General features: G+C 52.5%; 2 protein-coding genes across 4 annotated transcripts in view; one reads left to right on the forward strand and one right to left on the reverse strand.

Moving 5' to 3' along the window:
- STIM1 (stromal interaction molecule 1) overlaps nt 1-7,329 on the forward strand; it is a 156,273-nt gene extending 148,944 nt beyond the window's left edge. The window contains exons 12-14 of one of the 3 annotated variants that reach the window (XM_042458111.1): nt 423-503; nt 4,212-4,278; nt 6,385-7,329. In XM_042458111.1, coding sequence (XP_042314045.1) covers nt 423-503; nt 4,212-4,278; nt 6,385-6,973 — 737 coding nt within the window. In that variant the 3' untranslated portion in view covers nt 6,974-7,329. Of the gene's footprint in view, nt 1-422; nt 504-4,211; nt 4,594-6,384 lie in introns of all 3 variants that reach the window. The other 2 variants (XM_042458110.1, XM_042458112.1) reach the window with 2 other exon arrangements.
- A 1,413-nt stretch (nt 7,330-8,742) lies between these two features.
- LOC121925101 (sodium-dependent proline transporter-like) overlaps nt 8,743-16,369 on the reverse strand; it is a 27,216-nt gene continuing 19,589 nt past the window's right edge. Inside the window, exons 6-10 of the mRNA XM_042456862.1 lie at nt 16,053-16,187; nt 15,274-15,373; nt 14,387-14,505; nt 12,461-12,634; nt 8,743-9,989 (exon numbers count right to left, since the gene is read on the reverse strand). Coding sequence (XP_042312796.1) covers nt 9,837-9,989; nt 12,461-12,634; nt 14,387-14,505; nt 15,274-15,373; nt 16,053-16,187 — 681 coding nt within the window. The 3' untranslated portion in view covers nt 8,743-9,836. The remainder of the gene's footprint in view (nt 9,990-12,460; nt 12,635-14,386; nt 14,506-15,273; nt 15,374-16,052; nt 16,188-16,369) is intronic.

Consider the following 16,369-nt stretch of genomic DNA (forward strand, 5'->3'; position numbering starts at 1 on the left):
GGAGGCATGCCAGGGCTCCAACTATCGGGACTGAACCAGTTGAGTTTGGGAGAGGTACTTTTTTGGACTACAACTCCCAGAATCCCCCAGCTGGGGGAGGGAGGTCTTTGAATGTGACTCTCCACTAAGTCCTAGGAGTGGTAGTCCACTAAGGGGTCTCTGCTGCATCCTGGGACTTGTAATCCACTAACATGCGGAGAGGGCCAGTTTGCCTTTCTCCAAGGTTTTATTTGGGGTGGGGGAGAAGGAGAAGGGCTGGCATTGCCTAGGTCAGGCTCTCTTGAATTGTTTAATGGGGGGCGGGAGATGTTAATGGAAGATGGTGTCTCCTCTTCATGCTCGGCCGTGAGAAATGCCAATGTGAGTGGCAATGTTTCTCCTTGGCACTGACCTTCTCTTTCCCTTCGGTTGGCTCACCCCAGATGCTGCTTTGCTCTTGGGGCCCCGGTTCAGTGACCGTTCGTCTCTCTGCTCAGAGGACCTGTCCATCTGGAAATACCCCGGTTTGAGGACCATTCTCTTGGACTCTTCCTTTCTTTCACCTACTTGACTAAAAACACCCACTGAGCAGAGGAAGCCAGGCGCCATGCTGGCCCTGCCTGCTCCCTGCCCGCCCACCCAAGCATTGCTGCCACCTTTTTTAGCACCAGCAGCTAATTCTCACCTCATCCTTTTTTTTCTCCCACTCCGCTCTGGCAAAAAAGTTGGCATCTTTACTAACCCATTGAGGTGCTCCATGGATGGCAGGGAGACGCCTGCTGGGATGAAGACCCACCACAAGGCAGGGCTGGTTTCCTTCTGTTGGGGGCAAAGGGGAAGGCACTGACATCTCCCCCCCAGTTTTCCTATTCTGTATCTGGAAGAGGGCCAGTGTGGGGTAGTGGTTTGAGCATTGGATTATAGAATAATAGAGTTGGAAGAGACCACAAGGGCCATCCAGTCCAACCCCATTCTGCCATGCAGGAATACACAGTCAAAGCATCCCTTGTGACAGATGGCCATCCAGTCTCTGCTTAGAGACCTCCAGAGAAGGAGACTCCATCACTCTCCAAAGGAGTGTGATCCACTGTCGAACAACTCTTACTGTCAGGGGGTTCCTCCTAATGTTGAGGTGGAATCTCTTTTCCTGTAGTTTGCATCCATTGTTCCAGGACCTGTTCTCTGGAGCAACAGAAAACAAGCTTGCTGCATCATCAACATGGCATCCCTTCAAATATTTTAACAGGGCTATCTGCCATGCAGGAAGATACCCTCCAAGCACTTCCTGTAACAGATAGCCACCCAGCCTCTGTTTAAAAACCTCCAAAGAAGGAGACCATTCTCTGAGGAAGGAATGTATTCCACAGTCAAATAGCTCTTACTGTCAGAAAGTTCTTCCTCATGTTTAGGTGGAATCTCTTTTCCTGTACCATTGCTCCATTGTGCCCTATTCTCTGGAGCAGCAGAAAACAAGCTTGCTCCCTCCCCAGTATGACTTCCCTTCAAATATTTAAACTTGTTTAAACATCTGCATCCACTATCCCCAGAATGACTTTTTGCACAGAAAAACCACGTGTATTTTTGCACAAATCAATAACAGTGGGATAGTGAGAGGCAGCAGGCAAAGAGAGTGGGTGCATTACAGGTGGACAGACTCCATTCACGGAGCCACAAAGGCTGCTGTCCAAACTTTGCAAGACCTGAACGGTGAGGTCTTGCAAGAGCCAACTTGGCAGCAAATAATAGCAGAGTTTTTCTGCAGAATAATTCCTTGAGAAACTTTGCAAAGTGTGGGGAGTCTTTGCCCAGGAAACCCATCCTTTCTGCCAGGAAATGAATAGCCACAAATCTTTGCCTCCCAAAGATTTCTCCCAGAGAACAGCATCATCCCAAAGTCAAGTCAGGGAAGGTTACGGTGGTGCTCTTGATCTCCCCTGTGCAACAACCTCCTCTTCCTTTGGGTGCCCTTTCCTCACCTTCTCCTGCCTGGAAAGGGGTGGTCTGTGCTGCCCCCTGCAGGAGGAAGCATCAAGAGGCCTCCTCACAGCCACAGCGGACTTACTTAGTAGGGTTTTCGGTCCCTCATCCATCCATGCAATACCACCCCGCAGGGTCGGAAGGTGGCTTGACCTTCCTGGTTGGATTCTGGGTTTTTTGCACAGCGACAGGTGATTCCCCTCTGGCCAGGGGAGTTATTTGCCCACAGCTGGCATTCCCCCTCCCCCTGGACATGCTTTTGAGTTCTCTGAAAGGCTGGGGAGGTAGTAGTAGTAGCAATTGATTATAATGTTTATACAGTGGGTCCTCCATATGCACCAATTCAACCATCTACAGCTTGCAAACATTCCAGAAAGATATACATTTCCTTGATTTTGCCATTTTATATAAAGGACCCATTTTAGGGTGGGACTTGAGCATCCACAGATTTTGGTATACATGGAGAATCCTAGAACCAAACAGCAGTGGATACCAAGGGCCCATTGTAGTAGTAGTAGTAGTAGTAGATAATAATAATAATAATAATAATAATAATAATAATACCCATTGGATATAATGGGACTTGAGCATCCACCAATTTTGGTATCCACAGAGGATCCGGGAACCAAACCACAGTGGATACCAAGGGCCCATTGTAGTAGTAGTAAAAGTAGTAGTAGTAGTAGTAGTAGTAATACTACTACTACTACTAATAATAATAATAATAATAATAATACAGAACCCCATTGTATATAATGGGACTTGAAACATCCACAGATTTTGGTATGCATGGGGGATCCGGTAACCAAACCACAGTGGATACCAAGGGCCCATTGTAGTAGCAATTGCTGCTGCTGCTGCTGCTGCTGCTGATGATGATGATGATGATGATGATGATTATACCCTATTGTATATAATGGGACTTGAGCATCCATGGATTTTGGTATCAACTGGGGATCCGGGAACCAAACTCTAGCAGATACCAAGGGCCCATTCTAATTAAAATATTTGTATTCCATCCTATAATCATGAGATCTCTCTGGAGCTTATCGCAGTGTTACTTTCAGCAACTTAAGATTTGAAGCAATAGAAATAATTTAAACATTCTAAAAATCAGATTAAATAGATAAATTGATGGATTGATTGAAATCTTTAGACCTCAAAGCTTTTAATAAAAAGCCAAATCTTGGCACTGGGCTGGAGCCAGCAATTGGGCTTCCAAAGGGCATTCCCCAAACAGGGGTGCTGCAGCAGAAATTCCCATGTGCTTGTCTTTGAGAAAAGAGAGCAAACATGAAATCTATATTTGTCTTTCCATGACTGAGGGCCATTGGCTTGGTATTCCCTAAGGTGCTTTTGCCATTTCAAGATGGGAAGAAACCTACAGGCTCCTCTGTCAGCCTTGCCAGGACAGGGATGAGGCGAGGATCCAGATCTAAAAGCCAAAACAGCCAGAAAGGAAATCCTCTGCCTCACCACTCCTCCTCTGTGCCTGACAAAAGTTCCCCAGTGGTTTCCCTGCCTAGTGATCTGAGCTGGAGGTGGTGGTGGTGGGGGTCTGGTCCATGCCTGTCAAGGGGTCTCCCCTACTCACGGCTGCCACTACCTGGTTCTTCAGCTTCCCTTGAGCAGCTTCACCTTGCTCATCTCTCATTGCTTTCTCTTCCCTCTAACACCTCAGCCATTGTTGCTTCTTTTGCATGACCCTCTTCCAGGAAGCCATGCACTGATCCAGTGGGGGAGGGGGACATTCACAAGGCACCTCCTTCCCCACTGACCTCCTGCAAGGTTGTCCCAGGTGGGGTGCCAAAAGGGAGAGGTGAGCCCTGGATGTCCCCCTTCCTGGGCTCTGAGGCCGGAGTCTGGCTAGAGGGCCGGCTTGCCTGGGGAGGGGCTCTCCTTTAGTTGGGGGCTGCATTTTACACAAGTTAAGTTGAGGCAAAGAGGAAATGGGAGGGGCAGGATATTTTAAAAGGTCCTAAAATGACCAACTGTGGGAAGCAGCCAGCTCCATTGAGGATCAGCAGGAATGGTGATGGGGCATTGAGGAGCAGCTTTGGGTTGAGGGGCATTTTTCCAGTGGAACCAGCTTCCCAAGGTGGTTGAGGGGCCCCTTTCTTGAGTGAGGTTTGGACCCAAAGGACGGGGGATGCCTGACTCTGCTCCCCTCTCCTGCAACCACTTCCCTCGGTCAGCCTCTGGATTGTGGCCCGTGTTTTGTATTTATTCGCCTCTCTTTCTCTCTCTCCGTCTAGCCCCTGCCTTGCCCAGCAGCATTCGCCAACGTCTCGTGGACCCACAGCTCTCCATGGGATCCCAGAGGTTGGTAGAGAGTCACCAGCCCCCTGGCCAGGGCGAGTCAGGCCAGCTGGTCCATTACCTGCCCGGTGGCAGGGTCACCCTGCGCCGAATGCCCAGCATCTCTGGCGGGCAGCCCTTCAGCTCGGACGTCCACGCCGCTGCCAACACGGCCTCACCCTCTTGCTCCCCCACTGGGCACATGGCGACCTCTGCCTCTCCTTGCCACACGCTCCCTATCCTCTACCACCACACCTCTTCCTCTTACATCCTCCAGATGGATGCCCTGCCCCCTCCTGACGTCACCTCTGGGACCCGATGTCGCGCTGAGAGCTTCGGGTACCGTGCCGTCTGTTGGCTTTTCCTTGGCATGGTGTTTGGCACGCAGCCTGACCCTCCCGATGTTGGCTTCTTTTCTAGGAGCCCCATCTGGCTGTCCTGCCCTTTGCTGCCTCTCTCTGACGAAGACAGGCCTTTAGCTTAGCAAGGAAAGCTAACAGGACTAATCTTATGCTGGCCATCCTGAGCAGTCTGGGGGCCTGCAGAAGCCCCTCTCAGGCTGGGTTTTCTAATTTCTTTGGCATTTGTACATGCAGAAGGTTTGACATGGTTTGATGTGTCCTTACCAGCCCCCTGGGACTGAGCATCTCTCTTACTGCATTGAGGAGGAGTGCTCATGTGTTGCCTGATTGGCTGAACTGGGCCATTGGTGGGAACCAGCAAGGAGCCCTCTGGCGAGGCAGGAGGAAAGGACCCCATTTCAAGGGAGTGGGGAAGAGGTGGCCTACAGACTGAATATGGCCCCAGGGTGGTTTCCAGGACCCCCTGGCCTTTGCCCTTCCCCTTCCTCTACAGACAGGGGCATACACTTGTTTACTTGGTCCCTTCTGTGGAGTAGCCCAGACTGGGAGGAAGGTGGCCTCTTCTCCTACAAAACCCTTTCCCACCAAGAGCAGGTGGCTCCATTCAGGGGGCACCTGTGGTCCTGTTGCAGTGCCATGGAAAAACAAAGACTTGACTGCAACTCTCCAAGGGCTTTGCTCAGTCCCTTCCTGTGCCAGACTTGCCAGGCTGACCATTCTTGTGGCCTGTTCAGGCATCACTGGGCCATGAGTAGCATGAGTGCGTGTTTCCTTGCGGCTCCAGAAATCTGCAAACTGAGCCAGGCTCTTCTCTGAAAGTCTGCAAATGGTAGTCTCCCCCTCAAGTCCCACATTTAAGGCATCTGAGGCTCTCAAAGCCTTTCTTTGCTGAGCTAGTGGTTTATGCGCTCTTCTCTTGTCAAGGGCTGGTCTCCCAGAGCTGTGGAGGCAGGGGACGGGGGTCTTGAGATCTGAGTGCCTATGGCAGCCTCAATCCCATTTTCGGGAGGTAAAGCCACTTAAGAGAGCCTGCATGTGGTATGATGGTTTGAGGAATTAGGACTCTTCTGGGTGGTCAGGGTTCAAATCCCCACTCAGTTCTGTATGACTTTGGGCAAATTCTGCTCTCCTCTTAGTCTCAGAGGAACACCACAGAGAAATCTAGTCCAGGAAACCCCATGGTAGGGTTGCTTGAGGTTCTCCATAAGTTGGAAACAACTTAAAGTGTCACAGAAGGAACTGTGACCTATGTGCTGGGCTTCCATATGCCAGTTGATGCACTGGGTCTACTCTACATAGGACTAACCCCCAGGATCCCAGCCAGCCTGGTCAGGAGCTGTAAGTCCTAACTTGGGCTCCATTTTGTTCCCAAGATGAACATGATTATGCACCTTGGCCACTTGGAGGTGGAGGCTGAAAGGCATGTCCTTTAGCAGGCCAGGCCAGCGTGGGCTGATCCCACGTCTAGGGGAGAAATTGGGGAGTGGGCAGGTGGGTCCAGGTCTCCCTCCTGCTGGCGTATTGCTAGGAGGCCCCCCACCTCTGTGTGGTCTGTGTCAGGTCTTGGTTAAGCCTGGTCTATGCCTTGTCTATGCTTTATGCCAGCTCTTGGTCAGGCCCACCTGAGAAGTTCTTGCTGCACTTCTCAGTTCAGCCATTGCATGTGTGTGTGTGCATATGTGTTGGTATTTTGTGCATGTGGCATAGACTTGTGGCCACACTCTTTCTGGATCACAGACTAACGTCTTTTCTTCTCGTCCCTTGACAGAGACCTCTCCCGCTCGGACTCCGACTCCTCCATCCCTCACATGAGTGACAACCAGCGCATCTCCAGCTCAGCCCCCAAGCTGTTGCCCCCCAGGCCAGCCCTGCTGAACAAGTCCATGGAGGAGGTGGGAGCCTCCAGCCTCCTGGCCCTCGGGGCCCTTTCCCCCAGCAGCAGCTGCAATAGGCACGTGGAGGCATCTTCCCTGCCAGAGCAGCTCCCAGAAAGCCCCATCATCATGAAGAAAGCGATGATGCTCAACCATGGCCTGGAGAAGTCCACCAGCCTGGGGGAGATCTCTCACTCAGTGGCGGTAACAGCAGGAGGCGGTGGATCGCGGCACAGCCACTCCGACTCCTCACGCTCCCACAGCCCCAGCTCCACGGAGCCCGACACCCCCTCGCCCACTTCGGAGGGGCGTCCCAACAGCCTGGGAAAAAGCAATAGCCGCATTCCACACCTAGCCTCCAAGAAGAGCGGGGCAGCGACGGCGGGGGGTGAGGAAGACAGCGGCTCCACGGGCGAGGAAACCGACTCAGGCCCCGGCAAGAAGAAGTTCCCCCTCAAGATCTTCAAGAAGCCCAAGAAATAGCCAGGGGGAAGAAGGAAGGAAGGAGGGGAGAAAGAAGCTCCCCACCCCTGGGACAGGAGCCCCTTCTCTGTGAAAGGGGCGACGGGAGGGGGGCACCACCTCACAGGTGTGCCTCTCTGCCCCCAGAGCACCTTATGGGGAGGGGCAAGTGCCCACCTGCCCACGGACCCCTCTCCCTCCCCCTTCCCGGCTGCCGCGGCTGGAGAAGCCAAGAAAGGCCTATTTATTTTTATTTTTCGGTGACCCTGGCCTGCCCCACAATTCTCCAGCTCCAGTGACCTTTGCTTTTGCTGCTTTCCTGCCACTGCTGCTGTTGCGCATGGCTTTGCCTCATTCCCCCCCCCCCCCCCCCCCCCCCCCACACCCCCCCCACCTCTGACCGGCACCGCCCCCCTATTCCCCCCCGCCCCCCCGCCCTTTCCCCCCTTCCCCCCCCCCCCAGGGGCTAGGAAGCCCAGAATCCCTCTCCCTTAATGGGCCATGTAAGGTGGGAGGCTGCCTCACTGGACCACAGTCAAGACCCTGGAAGTGAATGGGGAACCCCTTCCCCAGGGTCAATGCAGAAGAGAGGCAGGCAGCAGCGGGGTGCCCCTCCAGTGGGTCAGTCAGATTGAGGGGCACAGCTGAGCCCCTTCCCTTTCTCCTCTCTCTTTCTGCCTTGGAGGGCAGCCCCCTTCTCTCCCCTCCAGGCCTGACTCCTGGATGCTGAATTCAGACTTGCAGGACTGCAAGGTGGAAGAGCAGTGGGGACGCCCTGCACCCCCCATACACCTTCCCACCTCTAGGTGGCACATAGGGGCAGTGATGAGGAGGAGTACCTTCCTTTCTATCCAAGCAGTTTTGGGGATGGGGATGTGTGGATTCCTTGTGACTCAGATTCTGTAGCTGTTACTGCCGTAAATGTTTTTATTTGCAGAATGCTGGGGGTGGCTGCATCAGCCATGACCCCATTGTGGCCCTGCTTGCTGCCCCACTCTGAAGGGAGCTTGGAAGCATGACTCTCTCGTGTCCCCCTTCCTCCCTTTGGCTGCCCTCCAGCTGGGGGGTCCTCACTGGCCCTTGAGGAGGGACCCTTGTCCTTTTCCTTCACTGGCCATGGCTGCAGTATGGCCAACCAGCAAGAAAGGACTTGCCCTGGGCGCAGCTGGGCCATGGATTCACTCAGCCTTCCCTGGGCAAGAGGTGGCCTCTGGCGTTGCCCGTTCCTGTCTTCCATTGCCTTCTGCTGCAGCATCTACTTCCCAACGATTTTCATTTTTTTGCACTTCAGGACTCAGGCGCAAGTGGCCAATTTGGGTGGCTAGCAGAACTCCTTCTGGGCCCGTGTGCGCTTGGCCTGCAGCCTCCCTCCAAAGTGGATGATTCCGCTCTGGAGAGCCTCGCAAGGGCCTCTCTTTCTGGGTTAGGGTGCAAAGATAGTGCCGCTTTCAGCTGATCGTGGCAGCCGTTCCTCTCTCGCAAAGTGCCTGGTTCCCTGTTCCCCCTCCCACTGTCTTTCACCAGAAGAACCAGGAGCCATGTGCCTGCCGTGGTCTTCAGGTTTTTCACCCATCCAGCCTGGCTTCCAAAGAGCCCTCAAGAAGAGCGCCCGGGCTGTGCATGAGCCTCTGGAGAGTGCTGGGTCCCCTCGGCTGTCCTGTCATCCGCACTGGGTGCCCAGCACTCCTCCGGCTCTTCTTAGGGCAGCATAGCAGCCATGGCGCCAAATGCCCTCCTGCGCAGTGATGGGCATTTGGCCATTGGGCTTCCTAAGAGGCAAACTCTTGCTCTGCATCTGCCAAGTCTTGGTTTTATTTAACAGTCATTTCATAAAACTGTTTTCAGTCCAATAAAGCATGTAGACTCTTTTAAGAGGTTGAGCGGTGTGGTGTGCTTTCTGAGCCAGGCCCTGGGACGGAGGAGGGAAAGCTGGAGCTGACTGCTGAGTGCAGAAGAGCAGCCATTTCGGGGGAGCCTGATGTTTTGAGACCCTTGACGGTGCAGCGTCAACTTCTGAGTATTGACAAGGGAGGCTGTATGGAGTCTTTTGTTCGGGCCAACACCTACATCCTTGCACAGTCCCTACAAACACTCCTGCAAGGGTAGGCAGGGGCCACAGGGTGAAATTGCCTCACTTGAAGCTTCTGCAAAACACGGCCCCGGGTCAGCATCTCCCTCCTTCCCTCCCTCTCTCTGCAATCCTATTGAAAGAGTGCTGGCTTCATGCAGGGCAGGGAACATATGGCTTTTCTGATGGTGTTGGACTATAACTCCCATCATCATCCAGAGGCAGCCTAGCCAACCCAGTGCAGCTGCCTCCAGTGGGGCACAGGTTAGGATGTCTGGTCACCAGGCCATGGGTACCCCAACCACTCCAAAAATAAAGCCCAGTTGGCTGGGAGGAAACAGAGGAAGCCATGCTCCAGCTGTTGAAGAGAAGAGGAAAGGCAGTGCGCATGTGTGTGTGGGGGGTCTTGTTCTGCAAGAGAGTTTGGAGACGATGGCTTGGGGCTTAGAAAGGCAAGCCCCCTGCAGCTATGGGAGAAGCAACTGGTCCTCTGAGCCATGGAAGGGGTCAAGCAGGGAAGGGAAGCTCTCTTTGGAGCCCAGAGCACCTAGGCTGAAGCCGAGAGGGGCATCAAACCCTGGCACGACGTCCTCTCTTCTGCCTGCATCGGTTGGCCCCTCTTCAGCTGACCTCAGGCTGAATATGGTTTCTGAGATACGGTCCAGAGCAGCTCCGTTCAGCCTTCCAAGAGCAAGAGGAGGCCATGGCTGCCACTGGGATATCTCCTGTATTGCCACCCTGTCAAGGCTGGCTGCAATCCATCCTTGGTGCCAGGAAGGCCACCCCCTCTTGTCTGTTGCTTGTCCACCTTCCGGGTCAAGCCTCGCCGCTGTCCGGCAGTTCCCACCCACAGCTGAAGTCGTTGTCCGTCAGGTTGACTGTGTAGGGGACGTCGATGACTGCCTGGGAGACATCGCGGCCAGTGGCCGTGCGCCAGGAGTTGAGGGGGCAGATGGCCTTCCTGAACCGCTGAGGGCAAGGCAAAGGGAGTGAGAGTTTAGGTTCCGTTTAGAGAACAGACTCATCCACTTGGCCACCCACCCGCTTGAGGATTTTAAGCAAAAACTATCTGTCTGTTTCAAATTATTAAAAAACACAAATGCAGAGGCGCACACACAGGTGCTATCAGGTCTCCTGAGAATCCCCTTGCAGGGATATGCCCCTACCTGTGTCAGTTTGGGGCCACTGCGGAAGGAAGAATCCAGCACCTCAAACAACAACCCTGCAGGTGCACAGCCTGCCTCCTCTTGACAGCCATTCAGCACCTGGCAGTCGGGGCAGTTCTGAAGATGTATCTTTGGAGATAGCATCTTTTTCCCAGACTGCTGCATGGCAGAGGCTTTGACAAGGTGGCACTCGTGGTCCTTGTGGCCCCTTCAAACTCAAAACTCAGTGCTTCTATGGACCCTACCAGGCCTCAGGGGACACAGGGCAAGGCCCTTGGCTCCAGCTGCCTGGCCACCCGCAGCAGCAGAAAGGCAAATGGTGAGTCCACAGAAAAGGAATCAGTGCTGTGCAGGATCTGGGCTAGAGATCTAGAAGGAGCCCCTGTAGAAGCAAAAAGCCCTTGGAAGCCAGAGGGTAGCTTCAGTGGGAAGGATGCCACCAACCATGCTCTCCAGGAATGGGACGTGGGGAATCAGAATCATAGCATCCTAGAGTTGGGAGTGAGCCCAAGGGTCATCCAGTCCAATCCCCTTCTGCCATGCAGGAACTCACAAAGCATAGCGCGATGCAGCAGCTAAAAAGTACTGCACTTAGGGCGGAAAAATTAAATGCATAGATATAGGATGGGTGACATCTGGCTGAACGAGATTTATATGCATGAAAGGGATCTGGGAGTCCAAGTAGACCACAAATTGAACATGAGTCAACAGTGTGATGCGGCAGCTAACAAGGCCAATGCGATTTTAGGCTGCATCAATAGAAGTATAGTGTCTAGATCAAGGGAAGTAATAGGGCCACTCTATTCTGCTCTGGTCAGGCCCCACCTGGAATATTGTGTCCAGTTCTGGGCACCACAATTCAGAAAGGACATTGAGAAACTGGAGCGTGTCCAAAGGAGGGCGACAAAAATGGTGAAGGGTCTGGAAACCATGAATCCCTATGAGGAAAGACTTAGGGAGCTGGGGATGTTTAGCTAGGAGAAAAGAAGGTTAAGAGGTGATATGATAGCCCTGTTTAAATATTTGAAAGGATGTCATGTTTTCTGCTGCTCCAGAGACTAGGACCCAGAGCAATGGATGCAAGCTGCAGGAAAAGAGATTCCGCCTCAACATTAGGAGGAACTTCCTGACAGTGAGGGCTGTTTGACAGTGGAACACAATCCTCCAGAGTGTGGTGCAGCCTGTTTCTTTGGAAGCAGTTTTTAGACAGAGGCTGGATGGCCATCTTTCACAGGGAATGCTTTGATTGTGAGTTCCTGCATGGCAGGGGCTTGGACTGGATGGCCCTTGGGGTCTCTTCCAACTCTCTGATTCTGTGATTTGTATTCTGCCTTCCTCCCAGTACAGGGACTCAGCCAGAAGGCAGCAGTCCCTGCTCTGCCCAGGGCCATTGGCATCACTGGAGGTTGCAAGGGATGCGGACCACACCGAGTGACTCCCCCAAAAGAAAGGTGACACTCAGTCAGGCCCTCCTTCTGCACCCTTTACTGTTGCAGTGCTGCTTTGCCTATGAGTAGAGTGGCACCACAGCAGTGAGGGAGAGGGGCGAGTGCACCCTTTAACCGCCCCCCCCAGATGTTCTGCTCCCCATACCAGGTAACTCTAGAGATGGAGACACCACTGCCTGACGCAAACCTGAAGAGTACCATAGACCAGGTGTGAGGCTCCCTCCCTATCTCCCACCTGCCTGCCACCCGAGTCTGTAGAGCCCTTCAGAATATTAAGGGCTGGGAGGGAATCGCACAGTCCCCCCAGATGAAGCAAAACTGCACCCCATGGTGACTAACTAGTGCTGCTGGGAGGTGCCTTCCCCCAGCCCCACCTGTGCTAAGCTGCTAAGCTAGAGGAGTCCAATTGGCTCCATGGAAGGAATTGGGCCCAATTGGGGGTTTGGGGCCATGGCTTGCACAGCATGAAGAAGTCCTGAGGGCAGAAGTATCTATGTCCACCACAGAAATCCTCTGCTGACCCTCTGACCCAGAGGAGGTTTGCAATTGCAAAGCAATAGCAAGTGCATTGCTATACTGCTTATCAGTGAACTCAACAACCTACGAAAGGATGGAAGGCAGAGTGGACCTTGGGGCCCTCATCTATGATCAAACTTATATCATTTGTGGCTACAGTACCATCATTCAACCATTGGAACGCCCCTGCACAGTTTTGACGCTGGGACCCCACAGATCAAGGCCACATCTTTCATGAGGGAGGAAGGGCAGGGGTATCAAAATGGGGACAACCCTGGGGCTATAGGCCTCTCCGCTCAGCTATACTCACATCTGCCAGTGTCCCAGTCTCCCTGAACAAGGCGATGGCTGCCCAGAGGGGGATCTGGATGCAGGTCACAACCCCCATGCAGACGCCCAGGGCCTCCCCCCAGGCAGGGTATTTGTAGGCACCGTAGTGCAGAGTGGTGCTAGACAGGTCCAGGAAGATGTAGAAGAGGGTGAACTGCAGGGAGGGAGAGAGAGAGAGAATGCCATGTCCATGAGCCACACTCACAAAGACTCCCCCTTCTGCTGGGCAAGACCTCATTACCATCCCCAGATGAATATCTTCAGTCATTTTTTGGAGCTCTGAAGCAGCTGCAAAAGCCAAGGGCCCCCATGCAAGGGGCTCCAAAGAGCAGATGGGCAACTGTGACCCTCCAGGTGTTGCTGGACCACAATTCATAGGCTCACAGAATCGTATAGATAGGAGTCCCCAAGGGTCATCCATTTCAGCCCCTTTGAAGGAACTCACAATCCAAGCCCTCCCTGGGACAGATGGCCATCCAGTCTCTGCTTAAAGACAGCCTCCAAAGAAGGAGACTCCGAGGCAGAATATTCCTTTTACTATCAGGAAGCTCTTCTTATTATTGAGGTGGAATCTCTTTCCCCATAATCCCTCACCATTGGCATCTATGGCTGCTGAGATCTGCAGCCCAAAAACAACTGGGGAGAGCACAGCTGCCCAGCCCAGGCCTATGGGGTGGAGGAACTACTCTTGCTCTTCTCCCCTTGGATTCGGAGGTAATGCTCAGCATCCAGTATCCGGAGCGGCTATCAGATAAGTTTCCTAAAAGTGTATGAAGCAGTTTCACACTGTCCACCTGGACAGAATTGGATGAAATCAGTGGGTCCCCAGTGGCTTTGTTGGTAGACCCTGAAAGGAAGCCAAAGGTCTGCAAGAGGAGCGTATGCTGCAACCGCAGCAGAAGATGAGGACTCCATCATTTACGTAAGATGCGCTATGGGACAGCTCCTGCTCTTGGGAATGAGGAGGAGGCTGGCCTTCCGATGCTCCAGAAAACAGGAGCCAAAGGGATGGATCAAAGGACAAGGGAGAAGGTTATGGCTGAACATGAAGAAGAAATAACTTTTTGAGGGCAAGAGCTTTGACAGCGGACTCTTTCAGAGTATAGTGGTTGTCTTTTTCTCATTGAGTGCTGTTCTGCAAAGCTCAAATGCCCACTGACTCCTGGAGATAGATGCTGAAGCAGTGGATTGCCTGCATCGCCAGCAGGCTGGAGGGCCATTGGGGGTCCCTTCCAACTCTGCCATTCTATCCACGTTTATTCTTCCATTCTCTCCAGATACGTACAGACCCCCCCCCCCTCAGAGCTCCAAGGAGCAGAGGATCCAAACTCCAGGAGAAGAGATTCCACCTCAACATTAGGAAGGACCTCCTGCCAGTAAGAGCAGTTCAACAATGGAAGGCGCTCCCTCAGAGAGTGATGGGGTCTCCTTCTTTAGAGGTCTTTAACAGATCCTGGATGGCCATCTGTGACAGGGAATTCTTTGATGGTGTCTTTCATAGAATCACAGAGGGCATCCAGTCCAACCCCCTGCCATGCAGGAACTCACAATCAACTCACAATCCTGCATGGCCAAATGGGGTTGGACTGGATGGCCTTTGGGGTCTCTTCCAACCTTATGATTCTGTGATTCTTAAGAGCTGTTTAATAGTGGAAGATGCTGCTGCCATGGAGAGTGGTGGAGTCTCCTTCTTTGGAGGATTTTAAACAGGGGCTGCATGGCCATCTGTCCCAGGGTGGGCTTTGGTTGTGTCTTCTTGCATGGCAGAGAGGGGTTGGAGTGGATGGCCCTTGGGGTCTCTCCAACCCTATGATTCTGTGATTTTGGTCCCAGGCCCCATCTTCCTCTGTGGCCCCACTGTCACCCTGAAACCCACTGGCGGAGAAGAGTGCCCATGGCCACCTACCAAGAGGAGTCCTGGGGTGAATACCACCCAGCAGGCTTTGAAGTAGAGCACCAGCTGGCTGCACCAAGGTGGGCGCCGGCTGATCATGTCCACGATGTCTCTGCAAAACTGGTTCACCCCTGAGAAGGTGGAAGAGGATGGAGTGGGGTGAGGGTCAAGCAAAAGAGAAGAGAAAGAGGTCAGCAGGTGGAATGGCTGCACGGGGGACCCTTCCCCAGTTAGGACAAGCACCCCTCTAGCCAACTACCTGCACCCCTCCATCAAGTCATGGTTTCATCTGCGGTGGTGGAGAAAGGTGGGGTCCCCAAAGTATATTTTTATGGTCCTTGCACACACACATACAGTTCTGTGAACTATGCATTTGTCTGGCCTCCCAAAGGGAGAATTTTATATTGTTTGCTTTTATTCATTTACTTTATTTAGATGCCATCTTTCTGCCAGGTTAGGACCCAAGGCGGCTTCCACAGCAACAAATTAAAAACACCCTATTAAACCCTATAAGATTGATTCAAAGTAAAACTATAAAACTGATTAAAAGTACAAAAGTAAAATATGGGGGGTGGAATCTCTACCAGACGCCACCGGAACAGACAAGGCACCTTTTAAATAAGTTCCATGTACTTTCTTGCATTGTTTAAACATGGGATAATCCCCCTTTTTCAAAACCAGAAGTGGTCATGTGTGTTGTGCTTTTTTGCATTTTGGGCAGAAGATTGGCCCCTGGACCCCCAGCAGTTGCCCATCTCTCCTCTAAGCAACATGAACATCAATCATTTGTGTCTGGAAGGAAAACAGTTTCTAATGTTTGTACAGGAAGGCAGCCCAAGACAAGGCAGACCTTTAAAAAGAAAACAGCTCTGGTTTGATCGCTTGATGCAGGGACTCACCATAGAAGAAGGCTACTCCGAGGCACATGAAGAGAGCAATGATGATGAGGCCGAAGCTCGTGCTGTAGGCGTCAATGAGGGTGAACCAATAAATGCCGCCCTGCGAAAGAGAGCAAACAGCCACACGCATTGGGATCACAGAATCACACAAGGGACCCCATTCGACCAGGCAACTAAAGCACTCTTTTAAAATGTCCATTTGACCTCTGTTTAAAGAACTCATAGAATCACAGAGTTGGAAGAGACCCCAAGGGCCATCCAGTGCAACTGAAGGTGATATGATAGCCCTGTTTAAATACTTGAAGGGGTGTCATATTGAGGATGGAGCAAGCTTGTTTTCTGCTGCTCCAGAGAACAGGACCTGGATCAATGGATGCAAGCTACAGGAAAAGAGATTCCACCTCAACATTAGGATGAACGTCCTGAGACTAAGAGCTATGCGACAGCGGAACAAACTCCTTCCTCGGAGTGTAGTGGAGTCTCCTTCCTTGGAGGTCTTTAAACAGAGGCTTGACGGCCATCTGTTGGATATGCTTTGATTGAGAGTTCCTGCATGGCAGAATGGGATTGAACTGGATGGCCCTTGTGGTCTCTTCCAACGTTATGATTCTATGGTTCCACTCCAGTTTAACAAATTGGAGTTGGCTGCAGTTGGGTGCATGAGGAATGCTTCTACATCAGCTAAGGAGAAGAAGACCAGAAACAAGGGACTGAATGACGTGGAGCCAAAAGAGACCCTCCTTCCCTTGCCCTCATCCCCAAAAGAGAGTCCCTCTTACTTCAGTGATTAAGAGGAGTCCCATCAGGTAGAAGGCGAAGCACAGGATGCCCAGGAAGAGGGTCTTCCGCCTCCACTCCCGAAGGGAAGGGAACTCGTCCATCACCGCTGTGGTGATGCCTTCCATGTTGCCGAACTGTGGGGACAAGCCAGGCGTCAGAGGTATGGGGAGGGAAGGGGCAGAAGACCCCAGCAGCCTCCCCAACCCACCGAGAGGAGAAAGGAGAGGCCTCCAAGTTCGTTGGTTGGTTTTAAAATAATTATTTTTTAATTCTTTTAACATTTTCTTTAAAAAGTCACATCTTACCAAATTTTCAC

The sequence above is a fragment of the Sceloporus undulatus genome, chromosome 3 (genome assembly GCF_019175285.1).
Source record: "Sceloporus undulatus isolate JIND9_A2432 ecotype Alabama chromosome 3, SceUnd_v1.1, whole genome shotgun sequence".
Lineage (NCBI taxonomy): Eukaryota > Metazoa > Chordata > Lepidosauria > Squamata > Phrynosomatidae > Sceloporus > Sceloporus undulatus.